Below are 16,905 nucleotides of genomic sequence, written 5' to 3' on the forward strand. Positions count from 1 at the left end.
GTCACCACCACCGCTCCTGCAGCAGCTGTTACCACCACCGCCCCTGCAGCAGCTGTTACCACCACGGCTCCTGCAGCTGCTGTCACCACCACCGCCCCTGCAGCAGCTGGTACCACCACCGCTCCTGCAGCAGCTGTCACTACCACCGCCCCTACAGCAGCTGTCACCACCACCGCCCCTGCAGCAGTTGTCACCACCACCGCTCCTGCAGCAGCTGTTACCACCACCGCCCCTGCAGCAGCTGGTACCACCACGGCTCCTGCAGCTGCTGTCACCACCACCGCCCCTGCAGCAGCTGGTACCACCACCGCTCCTGTAGCAGCTGGTACCACCATCTCTCCTGTAGCAGCTGTCACTACCACCGCCCCTACAGCAGCTGTCACCACCACCGCCCCTGCAGCAGCTGTCACCACCACCGCTCCTGCAGCAGCTGTTACCACCACCGCCCCTGCAGCAGCTGGTACCACCACGGCTCCTGCAGCTGCTGTCACCACCACCGCCCCTGCAGCAGCTGGTACCACCACCGCTCCTGCAGCAGCTGTTACCACCACCGCTCCTGCAGCAGCTGTCACCACCACCGCTCCTGCAGCAGCTGGTACCACCACCGCTCCTGCAGCAGTTGGTACCACCACCGCTCCTGCAGCAGCTGTCACCACCACCGCTCCTGCAGCAGCTGTCACAACTACCGCCCCTGCAGCAGCTGTCACCACCACCGCCCCTGCAGCAGCTGGTACCACCACCGCTCCTGCAGCAGCTGTTACCACCACCGCCCCTGCAGCAGCTGGTACCACCACCGCCCCTGCAGCAGCAAGTACCACCACCGCTCCTGCAGCAGCTGTCACCACCACCGCACCTGCAGCAGCTGTCACCACCACCGCTCCTGCAGCAGCTGTCACAACCACCGCCCCTGCAGCAGCTGTCACCACCACCGCTCCTGCAGCAGCTGTCACCACCACCGCTCCTGCAGCAGCTGTCACCACCACCGCTCCTGCAGCAGCTGGTACCACCAACGCTCCTGCAGCAGCTGTCACCACCACCGCTCCTGCAGCAGCTGGTACTACCACCGCTCCTGCAGCAGCTGTCACCACCACCGCCCCTGCAGCAGCTGTCACCACCACCGCCCCTGCAGCAGCAAGTACCACCACCGCTCCTGCAGCAGCTGTCACCACCAGCGCTCCTGCAGCAGCTGTCACCACCACCGCTCCTGCAGCAGCTGGCACCACCACCGCTCCTGCAGCAGCTGTTACCACCACCGCTCCTGCAGCAGCTGTCACCACCACCGCTCCTGCAGCCGCTGTCACCACCACCACCCCTGCAGCAGCTGTCACCACCACTCCTCCTGCAGCAGCTGTTACCACCACCGCTCTTGCAGCAGCTGTCACCACCACCGCTCCTGCAGCAGCTGTCACCACCACCGCCCCTGCAGCAGCTGTCACCACCACCGCTCCTGAAGCAGCTGTCACCACCACCGCTCCTGCAGCTGCTGTCACCACCACCGCCCCTGCAGCAGCTGGTACCACCACCGCTCCTGCAGCAGCTGGTACCACCACCGCTCCTGCAGCAGCTGTCACCACCACCGCTCCTGCAGCAGCTGTTACCACCACCGCCCCTGCAGCAGCTGTCACCACCACCGCTCCTGCAGCAGCTGTTACCACCACCGCCCCTGCAGCAGCTGTTACCACCACGGCTCCTGCAGCTGCTGTCACCACCACCGCCCCTGCAGCAGCTGGTACCACCACCGCTCCTGCAGCAGCTGTCACTACCACCGCCCCTACAGCAGCTGTCACCACCACCGCCCCTGCAGCAGTTGTCACCACCACCGCTCCTGCAGCAGCTGTTACCACCACCGCCCCTGCAGCAGCTGGTACCACCACGGCTCCTGCAGCTGCTGTCACCACCACCGCCCCTGCAGCAGCTGGTACCACCACCGCTCCTGTAGCAGCTGGTACCACCATCTCTCCTGTAGCAGCTGTCACTACCACCGCCCCTACAGCAGCTGTCACCACCACCGCCCCTGCAGCAGCTGTCACCACCACCGCTCCTGCAGCAGCTGTTACCACCACCGCCCCTGCAGCAGCTGGTACCACCACGGCTCCTGCAGCTGCTGTCACCACCACCGCCCCTGCAGCAGCTGGTACCACCACCGCTCCTGCAGCAGCTGTTACCACCACCGCTCCTGAAACAGCTGTCACCACCACCGCTCCTGCAGCAGCTGGTACCACCACCGCTCCTGCAGCAGTTGGTACCACCACCGCTCCTGCAGCAGCTGTCACCACCACCGCTCCTGCAGCAGCTGTCACAACCACCGCCCCTGCAGCAGCTGTCACCACCACCGCCCCTGCAGCAGCTGCTACCACCACCGCTCCTGCAGCAGCTGTCACCACCACCGCCCCTGCAGCAGCTGTCACCACCACCGCTCCTGTAGCAGCTGGTACCACCACCTCTCCTGTAGCAGCTGTCACTACCACCGCCCCTACAGCAGCTGTCACCACCACCGCCCCTGCAGCAGCTGTCACCACCACCGCTCCTGCAGCAGCTGTTACCACCACCGCCCCTGCAGCAGCTGTTACCACCACCGCTCCTGCAGCAGCTGTCACCACCACCGCTCCTGCACCAGCTGTCACCACCACCGCTCCTGCAGCAGCTGTCACCACCACCGCTCCTGCAGCAGCTGGTACCACCACCGCTCCTGCAGCAGCTGTCACCACCACCGCTCCTGCAGCAGCTGGTACCACCACCGCTCTAGCAGCAGCTGTTACCACCACCGCTCCTGCAGCAGCTGTCACCACCACCGCTCCTGCAGCAGCTGTCACCACCACCGCTCCTGCAGCAGCTGTCACCACCACCGCTCCTGTAGCAGCTGGTACCACCACCGCTCCTGCAGCAGCTGTCACCACCACCGCCCCTGCAGCAGCTGGTACCACCACGGCTCCTGCAGCTGCTGTCACCACCACCGCCCCTGCAGCAGCTGGTACCACCACCGCTCCTGCAGCAGCTGGTACCACCACCGCTCCTGCAGCAGCTGTTACCACCACCGCCCCTGCAGCAGCTGTCACCACCACCGCTCCTGCAGCAGCTGTTACCACCACGGCTCCTGCAGCTGCTGTCACCACCACCGCCCCTGCAGCAGCTGGTACCACCACCGCTCCTGCAGCAGCTGTCACTACCACCGCCCCTACAGCAGCTGTCACCACCACCGCCCCTGCAGCAGTTGTCACCACCACCGCTCCTGCAGCAGCTGTTACCACCACCGCCCCTGCAGCACCTGGTACCACCACGGCTCCTGCAGCTGCTGTCACCACCACCGCCCCTGCAGCAGCTGGTACCACCACCGCTCCTGTAGCAGCTGGTACCACCACCTCTCCTGTAGCAGCTGTCACTACCACCGCCCCTACAGCAGCTGTCACCACCACCGCCCCTGCAGCAGCTGTCACCACCACCGCTCCTGCAGCAGCTGTTACCACCACCGCCCCTGCAGCAGCTGGTACCACCACGGCTCCTGCAGCTGCTGTCACCACCACCGCCCCTGCAGCAGCTGGTACCACCACCGCTCCTGCAGCAGCTGTTACCACCACCGCTCCTGCAGCAGCTGTTACCACCACCGCTCCTGCAGCAGCTGTTACCACCACCGCTCCTGCAGCAGCTGTCACCACCACTGCTCCTGCAGCAGCTGGTACCACCACCGCTCCTGCAGCAGTTGGTACCACCACCGCTCCTGCAGCAGCTGTCACCACCACTGCCCCTGCAGCAGCTGCTACCACCACCGCTCCTGCAGCAGCTGTCACCACCACCGCCCCTGCAGCAGCTGTCACCACCACCGCTCCTGTAGCAGCTGGTACCACCACCTCTCCTGTAGCAGCTGTCACTACCACCGCCCCTACAGCAGCTGTCACCACCACCGCCCCTGCAGCAGCTGTCACCACCACCGCTCCTGCAGCAGCTGTTACCACCACCGCCCCTGCAGCAGCTGTTACCACCACCGCTCCTGCAGCAGCTGTCACCACCACCGCTCCTGCAGCAGCTGTCACCACCACCGCTCCTGCAGCAGCTGTCACCACCACCGCTCCTGCAGCAGCTGGTACCACCACCGCTCCTGCAGCAGCTGTCACCACCACCGCTCCTGCAGCAGCTGGTACCACCACCGCTCCTGCAGCAGCTGTTACCACCACCGCCCCTGCAGCAGCTGGTACCACCACCGCCCCTGCAGCAGCAAGTACCACCACCGCTCCTGCAGCAGCTGCTACCACCACCGCTCCTGCAGCAGCTGTCACCACCACCGCCCCTGCAGCAGCTGTCACCACCACCGCTCCTGTAGCAGCTGGTACCACCACCTCTCCTGTAGCAGCTGTCACTACCACCGCCCCTACAGCAGCTGTCACCACCACCGCCCCTGCAGCAGCTGTCACCACCACCGCTCCTGCAGCAGCTGTTACCACCACCGCCCCTGCAGCAGCTGTTACCACCACCGCTCCTGCAGCAGCTGTCACCACCACCGCTCCTGCAGCAGCTGTCACCACCACCGCTCCTGCAGCAGCTGTCACCACCACCGCTCCTGCAGCAGCTGGTACCACCACCGCTCCTGCAGCAGCTGTCACCACCACCGCTCCTGCAGCAGCTGGTACCACCACCGCTCCTGCAGCAGCTGTTACCACCACCGCCCCTGCAGCAGCTGGTACCACCACCGCCCCTGCAGCAGCAAGTACCACCACCGCTCCTGCAGCAGCTGTCACCACCACCGCACCTGCAGCAGCTGTCACCACCACCGCTCCTGCAGCAGCTGTCACAACCACCGCCCCTGCAGCAGCTGTCACCACCACCGCTCCTGCAGCAGCTGTCACCACCACCGCTCCTGCAGCAGCTGTCACCACCACCGCTCCTGCAGCAGCTGGTACCACCAACGCTCCTGCAGCAGCTGTCACCACCACCGCTCCTGCAGCAGCTGGTACTACCACCGCTCCTGCAGCAGCTGTCACCACCACCGCCCCTGCAGCAGCTGTCACCACCACCGCCCCTGCAGCAGCAAGTACCACCACCGCTCCTGCAGCAGCTGTCACCACCAGCGCTCCTGCAGCAGCTGTCACCACCACCGCTCCTGCAGCAGCTGGCACCACCACCGCTCCTGCAGCAGCTGTTACCACCACCGCTCCTGCAGCAGCTGTCACCACCACCGCTCCTGCAGCCGCTGTCACCACCACCACCCCTGCAGCAGCTGTCACCACCACTCCTCCTGCAGCAGCTGTTACCACCACCGCTCTTGCAGCAGCTGTCACCACCACCGCTCCTGCAGCAGCTGTCACCACCACCGCCCCTGCAGCAGCTGTCACCACCACCGCTCCTGAAGCAGCTGTCACCACCACCGCTCCTGCAGCTGCTGTCACCACCACCGCCCCTGCAGCAGCTGGTACCACCACCGCTCCTGCAGCAGCTGGTACCACCACCGCTCCTGCAGCAGCTGTCACCACCACCGCTCCTGCAGCAGCTGTTACCACCACCACCCCTGCAGCAGCTGTCACCACCACCACCGCCCCTGCAGCAGCTGGTACCACCACCTCTCCTGTAGCAGCTGTCACTACCACCGGCCCTACAGCAGCTGTCACCACCACCGCCCCTGCAGCAGCTGTCACCACCACCGCTCCTGCAGCAGCTGTTACCACCACCGCCCCTGCAGCAGCTGTTACCACCACCGCTCCTGCAGCAGCTGTCACCACCACCGCTCCTGCAGCAGCTGTCACCACCACCGCTCCTGCAGCAGCTGTCACCACCACCGCTCCTGCAGCAGCTGGTACCACCACCGCTCCTGCAGCAGCTGTCACCACCACCGCCCCTGCAGCAGCTGGTACCACCACCGCCCCTGCAGCAGCAAGTACCACCACCGCTCCTGCAGCAGCTGTCACCACCACCGCTCCTGCAGCAGCTGGTACTACCACCGCTCCTGCAGCAGCTGTCACCACCACCGCTCCTGCAGCAGCTGGTACCACCACCGCTCCTGCAGCAGCTGTCACCACCACCGCTCCTGCAGCAGCTGGTACTACCACCGCTCCTGCAGCAGCTGTCACCACCACCGCCCCTGCAGTAGCTGTCACCACCACCGCCCCTGCAGCAGCAAGTACCACCACCGCTCCTGCAGCAGCTGTCACCACCAGCGCTCCTGCAGCAGCTGTCACCACCACCGCTCCTGCAGCAGCTGGCACCACCACCGCTCCTGCAGCAGCTGTTACCACCACCGCTCCTGCAGCAGCTGTCACCACCACCGCTCCTGCAGCCGCTGTCACCACCACCACCCCTGCAGCAGCTGTCACCACCACTCCTCCTGCAGCAGCTGTTACCACCACCGCTCTTGCAGCAGCTGTCACCACCACCGCTCCTGCAGCAGCTGTCACCACCACCGCCCCTGCAGCAGCTGTCTCCACCACCGCTCCTGCAGCCGCTGTCACCACCACCACCCCTGCAGCAGCTGTCACCACCACTCCTCCTGCAGCGGCTGTTACCACCACCGCTCTTGCAGCAGCTGTCACCACCACCGCTCCTGCAGCAGCTGTCACCACCACCGCCCCTGCAGCAGCTGTCACCACCACCGCTCCTGCAGCAGCTGTCACCACCACCGCTCCTGCAGCTGCTGTCACCACCACCGCCCCTGCAGCAGCTGGTACCACCACCGCTCCTGCAGCAGCTGGTACCACCACCGCTCCTGCAGCAGCTGTCACCACCACCGCTCCTGCAGCAGCTGTCACCACCACCGCTCCTGCAGCAGCTGTCACCACCACCGCCCCTGCAGCAGCTGTCACCACCACCGCTCCTGCAGCAGCTGTCACCACCACCGCTCCTGCAGCAGCTGTCACCACCACCGCTCCTGCAGCAGCTGGTAGCACTACCGCTCCTGCAGCAGCTGTCACCACCACCGCTCCTGCAGCAGCTGTCACCACCACCGCCCCTGCGGCAGCTGGTACCACCACCGCTCCTGCAGCAGCTGGTACCACCACCGCTCCTGCAGCAGCTGTCACCACCACCGCTCCTGCAGCAGCTGTCACCACCACCGCTCCTGCAGCAGCTGTCACCACCACCGCTCCTGCAGCAGCTGTCACCACCACCGCTCCTGCAGCAGCTGTCACCACCACCGGCCCTGCAGCAGCTGGTACCACCACCGCTCCTGCAGCAGCTGTCACCACCACCGCCCCTGCAGCAGCTGTCACCACCACCGCTCCTGCAGCAGCTGTCACCACCACCGCTCCTGCAGCAGCTGTCACCACCACCGCTCCTGCAGCAGCTGGTACCACCACCGCTCCTGCAGCAGCTGTCACCACCACCGCTCCTGCAGCAGTTGTCACCACCACCGCTCCTGCAGCAGCTGTCACCACCACCGCTCCTGCAGCAGCTGTCACCACCACCGCCCCTGCAGCAGCTGGTACCACCACCGCTCCTGCAGCAGCTGGTACCACCACCGCTCCTGCAGCAGCTGTCACCACCACCGCTCCTGCAGCAGCTGTCACCACCACCGCTCCTGCAGCAGCTGGTACCACCACCGCTCCTGCAGCAGCTGTCACCACCACCGCCCCTGCAGCAGCTGGTACCACCACCACTCCTGCAGCAGCTGTCACCACCACCACTCCTCCAGCAGCTGGTACCACCACCACTCCAGCAGCAGCTGTCACCACCACCACTCCTCCAGCAGCTGGTACCACCACAGCTCCTGCAGCAGCTGTCACCACCACCACTCCTCCAGCAGCTATCACCACCACCACTCCAGTAGCAGCTGTCACCACCACCGCCCCTGCAGCAGCTGTCACCACCACCGCCCCTGCAGCAGCTGGTACCACCACTGCTCCTGCAGCAGCTGTCACCACCACCGCTCCTGCAGCAGCTGTCACCACCACCGCTCCTGCAGCAGCTGGTACCACCACCGCTCCTGCAGCAGCTGTCACCACCACCACTCCTCCAGCAGCTGGTACCACCACCACTCCTGCAGCAGCTGTCACCACCACCACTCCTCCAGCAGCTGGTACCACCACCACTCCTGCAGCAGCTGTCACCACCACCACTCCTCCAGCAGCTGGTACCACCACCACTCCTGCAGCAGCTGTCACCACCACCACTCCTCCAGCAGCTGTCACCACCACCACTCCAGTAGCAGCTGTCACCACCACCACTCCTGCAGCAGCTGTTACTACCACCACTCCTCCAGCAGCTGTCACCACCACTCCAGTAGCAGCTGTCACCACCACCACTCCTGCAGCAGCTGTCACCACCACCACTCCTGCAGCAGCTGTCACCACCACCACTCCTGCAGCAGCTGTCACCACCACCACTCCTGCAGCAGCTGTCACCACCACCACTCCAGTAGCAGCTGTCACCACCACCACTCCTGCATCAGCTGTCACCACCACCACTCCTGCAGCAGCTGTCACCACCACCACTCAGACAGCAGCTGTCACCACCACCAATCCTGCAGCAGCTGGTACCACCACCACTCCTGCAGCAGCTGGTACCACCACCACTCCTGCAGCAGCTGGTACCACCACCACTCCTGCAGCAGCTGTCACTACCACCACTCCTGCAGCAGCTGGTACCACCACTCCTCCAGCAGCTGGTACCACCACCACTCCTGCAGCAGCTGGTACCACCACCACCACTCTTGCAGCAGCTGGTACCACCACCACTCCTGCAGCAGCTGGTACCACCACCACTCCTGTAGCAGCTGGTACCACCACCACCACTACTCTTGCAGCAGCTGGTACCACCACCACTCCTGCAGCAGCTGTCACTACCACCACTCCTGCAGCAGCTGGAACCACCACCACTCCTGTAGCAGCTGGTACCACCACCACCACTCTTGCAGCAGCTGGTACCACCACCACTCCTGCAGCAGCTGGTACCACCACCACTCCTGCAGCAGCTGTTACCACCACCACTCCTTCAGCAGCTGGTACGACCACCACTCCTGCAGCAGCTGGTACCACCACCACCACTCTTGCAGCAGCTGGTACCACCACCTCTCCTGCAGCAGCTGGTACCACCACCACCACTCTTGCAGCAGCTGGTACCACCACCACCATTCCTTCAGCAGCTGGTACCACCACCACTCCTGCAGCAGCTGGTACCACCACTCCTCCAGCAGCTGGTACCACCACCACTCCTGCAGCAGCTGGTACCACCACCACCACTCTTGCAGCAGCTGGTACCACCACCACTCCTGCAGCAGCTGGTACCACCACCACTCCTGTAGCAGCTGGTACCACCACCACCACTACTCTTGCAGCAGCTGGTACCACCACCACTCCTGCAGCAGCTGTCACTACCACCACTCCTGCAGCAGCTGGTACCACCACCACTCCTGTAGCAGCTGGTACCACCACCACCACTCTTGCAGCAGCTGGTACCACCACCACTCCTGCAGCAGCTGGTACCACCACCACTCCTGCAGCAGCTGTTACCACCACCACTCCTTCAGCAGCTGGTACGACCACCACTCCTGCAGCAGCTGGTACCACCACCACCACTCTTGCAGCAGCTGGTACCACCACCTCTCCTGCAGCAGCTGGTACCACCACCACCACTCTTGCAGCAGCTGGTACCACCACCACCATTCCTTCAGCAGCTGGTACCACCACCACTCCTGCAGCAGCTGGTACCACCACTCCTCCAGCAGCTGGTACCACCACCACTCCTGCAGCAGCTGGTACCACCACCACCACTCTTGCAGCAGCTGGTACCACCACCACTCCTGCAGCAGCTGGTACCACCACCACTCCTGTAGCAGCTGGTACCACCACCACCACTACTCTTGCAGCAGCTGGTACCACCACCACTCCTGCAGCAGCTGTCACTACCACCACTCCTGCAGCAGCTGGTACGACCACCACTCCTGCAGCAGCTGGTACCACCACCACCACTCTTGCAGCAGCTGGTACCACCACCTCTCCTGCAGCAGCTGGTACCACCACCACCACTCTTGCAGCAGCTGGTACCACCACCACCATTCCTTCAGCAGCTGGTACCACCACCACTCCTGCAGCAGCTGGTACCACCACCACTCCTGTAGCAGCTGGTACCACCACCACCACTCTTGCAGCAGCTGGTACCACCACCACCACTCCTTCAGCAGCTGGTACCACCACCACTCCTGCAGCAGCTGGTACCACCACCACTCCTGTAGCAGCTGGTACCACCACCACCACTCTTGCAGCAGCTGGTACCACCACCACTCCTGCAGCAGCTGTTAGCACCACCACTCCTTCAGCAGCTGGTACCACCACCACTCCTGCAGCAGCTGGTACCACCACCACCACTCTTGCAGCAGCTGGTACCACCACCACTCCTGCAGCAGCTGTTTCCACCACCACTCCTTCAGCAGCTGTCACCACCACCACTCCAGTAGCAGCTGTCACCACCGCAGCTTCGGCAGCAACCACTTCCGCTGCTGTCGCATCACCTGACCCTCCATCTTCTAGTGAAGGAACAATGAGTCTTCAGTTCAGTCTCAACCAGACGTTCACCTCAGATCTTTCCAACACTTCCTCTTCAGGGTTCAAGACTCTGGCTGACAAAGTGACCTCTGAGGTAAGTATCGGGCGATTCCACGCTAGCGTAGGTAGGAAAATATTTCTAGTAGCTCAGATTGTTCTGGCAATTCTCACACAGAAACTTAATTGGGAGGAAAGCTGTTTGACACGGGTTTTGCTTTTGTATGACAAAACATTTTGGGGGGAAAAATCGTAGGGCAGCGGTCTAGGGCACTGCATCTCAGTGTTAGAGGCATCACTACAGACCCTGGTTCGATTACAGGCTGTATCACAGTGGTCTAAGGCACTGCGTCTCAGTGCTAGAGGCGTCACTACAGACCCTGGTTCGATTCCTGGCTGTATCACAACAGGTCGTGATTGGGAGACCCATAGGGTGGTGCACAATTGGCCCAGCGTCGTCCTGGTTAGGGTTTGGCCGGGGGGGGGGGGGTTAAACCGTCATTGTAAATAAGAATTTGTTCTTAGCTAACTTACCCAGTTAAATAAAGGTTCAATACAATGTAAGTGTCCCTTTTAGACCTGTACATGCATCCTGTAAAACCCTATCATCAGTTATCCTGTACATGCCTCCTGTAAAAACCCTATCATCAGTTATCCTGTACATGCCTCCTGTAAAACCCTATCATCAGTTATCTTGTACATGCCTCCTGTAAATCCCTATCATCAGTTATCCCGTACATGCCTCCTGTAAAACCTTATCTTCAGTTATCCTGTACATGCCTCCTGTAAAACCCTATCATCAGTTATCTTGTACATGCCTCCTGTAAAACCCTATCATCAGTTATCCTGTACATGCCTCCTGTAAAACCCTATCTTCAGTTATCCTGTACATGCCTCCTGTAAAACCCTATCATCAGTTATCCTGTACATGCCTCCTGTAAATCCCTATCATCAGTTATCCCGTACATGCCTCCTGTAAAACCCTATCATCAGTGAGCTTGTACATGCCTCCTGTAAAACCCTATCATCAGTTATCCTGTACATGCCTCCTGTAAAACCCTATAATCAGTTATCTTGTACATGCCTCCTGTTAAACCTTATCATCAGTTATCCTGTACATGGCTCCTGTAAAACCCTATCATCAGTTATCCTGTACATGCCTCCTGTAAAACCCTATCATCAGTTATCTTGTACATGCCTCCTGTTAAACCTTATCATCAGTTATCCTGTACATGGCTCCTGTAAAACCCTAACTTAACTTAACATCAGTTATCCTGTACATGCCTCCTGTAAAACCCTATCATCAGTTATCTGTACATGCCAAGTCAAAAAGGGTACTATTGAGAGGTCTATTTACTATGAAAGAATGAAACCAAAGCTTCTATTAATGCCATCTCTAATGCCCTGTTTTCATTGAACCGTTGATCATCCTATCTTTCAACGCAGGTGAACAAGGCTTTTGCTAAGACCCCAGGCTTCCGTCGTTCCAAAGTCATCTCATTCAGGTAAGGGTATGAATTCTCATTACTGATTGACTAGGTTTCTGTTCTACTTTCTGTTATTTGTACTACTACATTGATGTTGATTACTGCATCGTTGGGTTTAAATCTTGCAATAAAAGGCATTTCACTGGACTTGTGCACATGACATTAAAACTTGAAAACTTTGACGATGCTGATGATGATGATAATGATTTCTGAGGGTTGTCCATTTTCTCTCCTTCTCCTGAGTAGGAGTGGATCTGTAGTGACCGACATGACCCTCGTGTTCGACAAGCAGTCATCGGTTCCCAGCTCAAGCAACGCACAGGCAATTCTCACCAGCAGTTCTACCTCCCTGAACATTATACCAGGCAGCGTCAGTGATGGTACGTATTCATCTCCAGGTGCGGACTTGCCATCTGGCATTTTGGGCAAATGGCCAGATGGGCTGGTCCATTTTCAGTCCAGTGGGTCTGTCTAACGTGTTTTTCTGGGCGTAAAAATTATAATTTTCTGGCTAATAATTTAGGAAATGTTTTTGCCAATATGTTAAAAATGCCAGGGCCGAGGCCTACTGGGTGGCGCAGTGGTTAAGGGCGCTGTACTGCAGAGCCAGTTGTGCCACCAGAGACTCTGGGTTCGCGCCCAGGCTCTGTCGTAACCGAACGCGACCGGGAGTTCCGTGGGGCGACGCACAATTGGCCTAGCGTAGTCCGGGATAGGGAGGGGTTGGCCAGCGACTCCTGTGGCGGGCCGGGGGCAGTGCGTGCTAACCAAGGTTGCACGGTGTTTCCTCCGACACATTGGTGCGGCTGGCTTCCGGGTTGGATGCGCGCTGTGTTAAGAAGCAGTGCGGCTTGGTTGGGTTGTGTATCGGAGGACGCATGACTTTCAACCTTCGTCTCTCCCGAGCCCGTACGGGAGTTTTAGCGATGAGACAAGATAGTAGCTATAAACAATTGGATACCACAAAAACGGGGTACAAAAATATTAAATTAAATGAAAAAATGCAGGGCCAATTTCTGGTTCCTGTCCGCCCCTGTTTCACTGTCACCGTACACATCTATACGAGCGAAGTCAACATTTGAACAGAAACATGAAAAGACAATCCACTTTTGTAATTTACTGAACAATATCTCTGTTTTTCCTACTTTTTCAGGGTCATCAACCACATCAGGAAGTGCTCCCCGACCCACTTCCTTCTCTCTGGCTGCCTTGCCTCTCAGTTTGGCTCTATTAATGGTACAGCTGCTGGCTAGCTAATAGCCTGGGACATAGCGCTGTGTCTCTGCTAGCTACTAGGCTAGCTAATAGCCTGGGGCATAGCTGCTGTGGCTCTGATAGCTGCTGGCTAACCAATAGCCTGAGGCATAGCTACTGTGGCATTGATTTAACCAATCAACAGTTTCCCAGCTCTCATAGATACAGCCTTAAAGCTAGAATCCTTAGTTGCTACACCCATTTTTTTACTTATAAATTAATTATATTTACCCATTGATTCTAGAAGAATATAACATGTAGAACATACCTCATGAGTTTAGCTCAACTGTCGTACCCCATCAGAACCCACAATATAAGCTTGTTTTACCCCAATGTTTCTAAACAATGCAAACAAACACTGTACAGCTTTAAAACATTAATAAAACTATTAGTCTGATATCATGGATGGTCAGTCCTGGCATCCATAGCTCTGTCTATTTTATTTTACGTGGCAAGTCAGTTAAGAGCAAAATCTTATTTAAAATGACGGCCTAGGAACAGTAGGTTAACTGCCTTGTAGTGGGGCAGCTCGGGCATTCTATCTTTCCGTTTAGGTTACTAGTCCAACACTCAAACCACTAGGCTACCTGCCACCCCTATGAATTTGAGAGTGGTCACATTTTTATTACCAAAAACAGAGGCGTGGTGTGAATTTGTTGTTGTTTCAATTAAGGATTCTAGCTTTAAGATGAATTACCTGCTTAAGCATGCTTAAGCATGCGACAACACATTTTAACTGTGTTATTTGGCAAAATTATAAATGTATTTTAGGTACATTTCCCTATATGTACCTATAATAAGCCTAGAATGCTTATTGTTGTTTTGTTGATATTCATAGTATTATTAGTCGAGGGATTATCGTTTTTTTTTTTACGGATTTGTATTTTTACAAACCAATACTAAAACGCGACAACTTGTAAAGGATATACCTTGTGCTAGATTCCGTCTGATCTACTGCTAAATGACATCCGAATAGCGGTTGTTTTGACGGTGTCGTAGGTGGAATTGCATTAGAGCTGTCAATTTGGGATGAGGTGGCAGGTAGACTAGTGGTTAGAGTGTAGAGGAGGCAGGTAGCCTAGTGGTTAGAGTGTAGAGGAGACAGGTAGCCTAGTGGTTAAAGTGTAGAGGAGGCAGGTAGACTAGTGGTTAGAGTGTAGAGGAGGCAGGTAGTCTAGTGGTTAGAGTGTAGAGGAGGCAGGTAGTCTAGTGGTTAGAGTGTAGAGGAGGCAGGTAGCCTAGTGGTTAGAGTGTAGAGGAGGCAGGTAGCCTAGTGGTTAGAGTGTAGAGGAGGCAGGTAGCCTAGTGGTTAGAGTGTAGAGGAGACAGGTAGCCTAGTGGTTAGAGTGAAGGGGAGACAGGTAGCCTAGTGGTTAGAGTGTAGGGGAGGCAGGTAGCCTAGTGGTTAGAGCATAGAGGCGGCAGGTAGTCTAGTGGTTAGAGCGTAGAGGAGGCAGGTAGCCTAGTGGTTAGAGCATAGAGGCGGCAGGTAGTCTAGTGGTTAGAGCGTAGAGGAGGCAGGTAGCCTAGTGGTTAGAGCATAGAGGCGGCAGGTAGCCTAGTGGTTGGAGTGTAGAGGAGGCAGGTAGCCTAGTGGTTAGAGTGTAGAGGAGACAGGTAGCCTAGTGGTTAGAGTGTAGAGGAGGCAGGTAGCCTAGTGGTTAGAGTGTAGAGGAGGCAGGTAGCCTAGTGGTTAGAGCATAGAGGCGGCAGGTAGTCTAGTGGTTAGAGCGTCGAGGCGGCAGGTAGCCTAGTGGTTAGAGCGTTGGAGTTATAACCGATAGGTTGCTAGATCGAGTCCCCTGAGCTGACAAGATAAACATCTGTCGTTCTTCCCCTGAACAAGTTAACCCGCTGTCATTGGAAAATAAGATTTTGATCTCAAATAAAGAGCTGTCAAAGATACAGAAATCCCAGGTAGCCTTGTTACTCAATTAAAGCTACACTCGTTGTGAATCCAGCCAACATGTCAGATTTAAAAATGGCATAGACAATAACAGAGAGGAGAAAAAAATCAAATCTGAACAGTTAGTCCTCTGGGTTTTGCCTGCTACATAAGTTCTGTTATACTCACTGACATGATTCAAACAGTTTTAGAAACTTCAGAGTGTTTTCTATCCAAATAGATGAATAATATGCATATCTTATATTCTTGGCATGAGTAGCAGGAAGTTGAATTTGGGCACGCTATTTATCTAAAATTGAAAATTATGCCCCCTAGCTTTAAGAGGTTTTAAGATCAATTACACCTCCAACACGTTATTTATTTAACCAGGCTAGTTGAGAACAAGTTGCCAAACAATAGCTGTCGTCTGTCGTTGGTAAACAGCTGATTTGATGGAAGCTAGGCCCTTACTATTATTTAACATTTAACCTCTCACATACATCAATTCATGATGACTTGCACACAGTTTATCCATCAAATTTTTATACTGAAAATAACTAAAAGAAACAAAAACTTACCAATTGTACAGTTTAAAAAAATGTTATGTTTTTATTTGATCATAGTTCCCTCTTTAATTATTAACTGCTGTAACTATATTTACATTTAAATGTGTTATTTTGGGCACTGAAGTGTCAAAGTGACTGAGGGACTAACGGGGACCACTTCAATGTTTTAAAACTGTTGTAGAGCCTCTCCTGGTTTGTACTTGTCTTGTTATTATTAAATCTAATATATTATGTAACACTCGTAGAATATAGATTTGTCTTTTTTTTCATTACTGTTTGAATATAATGACATTTTGGGTCGCATGTAATGACATCTCAATATCCTTCTCGGGTAAATCTCAATAATCTAGTCTAATATCCTTCTAGGGGTACATCTCAATAATCTGGTATGATATCCTTCTAGGGGTACATCTCAATAATCTGGTATGATATCCTTCTAGGGGTACATCTCAATAATCTGGTCTAATATCAGTCTAGGGGTAAATCTCAATAATCTAGTCTAATATCCTTCTAGGGGTACATCTCAATAATCTGGTATGATATCCTTCCAGGGGTAAATCTCAATAATCTGGTCTAATATCCGTCTAGGGGTAAATCTCAATAATCTAGTCTAATATCCTTCTAGGGGTACATCTCAATAATCTAGTCTAATATCCTTCTAGGGGTAAAGCTCAATAATCTGGTCTAATATCCTTCTAGGGGTACATCTCAATAGTCTGGTCTAATATACGTCTAGGGGTAAATCTCAATAATCTGGTCTAATATCCGTCTAGGGGTAAATCTCAATAATCTAGTCTAATATCCTTCTAGGGGTACATCTCAATAATCTAGTCTAATATCCTTCTAGGGGTAAATCTCAATAATCTAGTCTCATATCCTTCTAGTGGTACATCTCAACAGTCTAGTTTTGTTTCCTCCCAGCGATGCATCTCAATAGTTGAACTAGAATACCAAATAAAAAATGTCACTTGCAGGTCCATCTGACCTCATCTAGTGGCAGCATTAGTATAACAGACGATACAGTAATGAGACTCACCCCTTGACCACACGAGAGACTGTTGAGACTTACCCCTAGACTACACTAGAGAATAATGAGACTCACCCCTTGGCCACACTAGAGACTATTGAGACTTACCCATAGACTTCACTAGAGATTATTGAGACTTACCCCTTGACTACACGAGAGACTATTGAGACTTACCCCTAGACGACACTAGAGACTAATGAAATTCACCCCTTGACTACACGAGAGACTA

The 16,905-nt window shown here is 56.3% G+C and overlaps 1 protein-coding gene across 2 annotated transcripts in view; it reads left to right on the forward strand.

The window, feature by feature from the left end:
* LOC149980672 (uncharacterized) overlaps positions 1-15,885 on the forward strand; it is a 24,888-nt gene extending 9,003 nt beyond the window's left edge. For both annotated transcript variants that reach the window (XM_090188337.1, XM_090188338.1), the window contains exons 3-6: positions 1-10,554; positions 11,904-11,962; positions 12,191-12,324; positions 13,098-15,885. The exon at positions 1-10,554 is cut by the window's left edge. In XM_090188337.1, the coding sequence (XP_090044463.1) occupies positions 1-10,554; positions 11,904-11,962; positions 12,191-12,324; positions 13,098-13,201 (10,851 nt within the window). In that variant the 3' untranslated portion in view covers positions 13,202-15,885. The remainder of the gene's footprint in view (positions 10,555-11,903; positions 11,963-12,190; positions 12,325-13,097) is intronic.
* The last annotated feature ends 1,020 nt before the right edge of the window (positions 15,886-16,905 follow it).

Source organism: Oncorhynchus mykiss, chromosome 10, assembly GCF_057628025.1.
Source record: "Oncorhynchus mykiss isolate SJ-2025 chromosome 10, ASM5762802v1, whole genome shotgun sequence".
Classification (NCBI taxonomy): domain Eukaryota; kingdom Metazoa; phylum Chordata; class Actinopteri; order Salmoniformes; family Salmonidae; genus Oncorhynchus; species Oncorhynchus mykiss.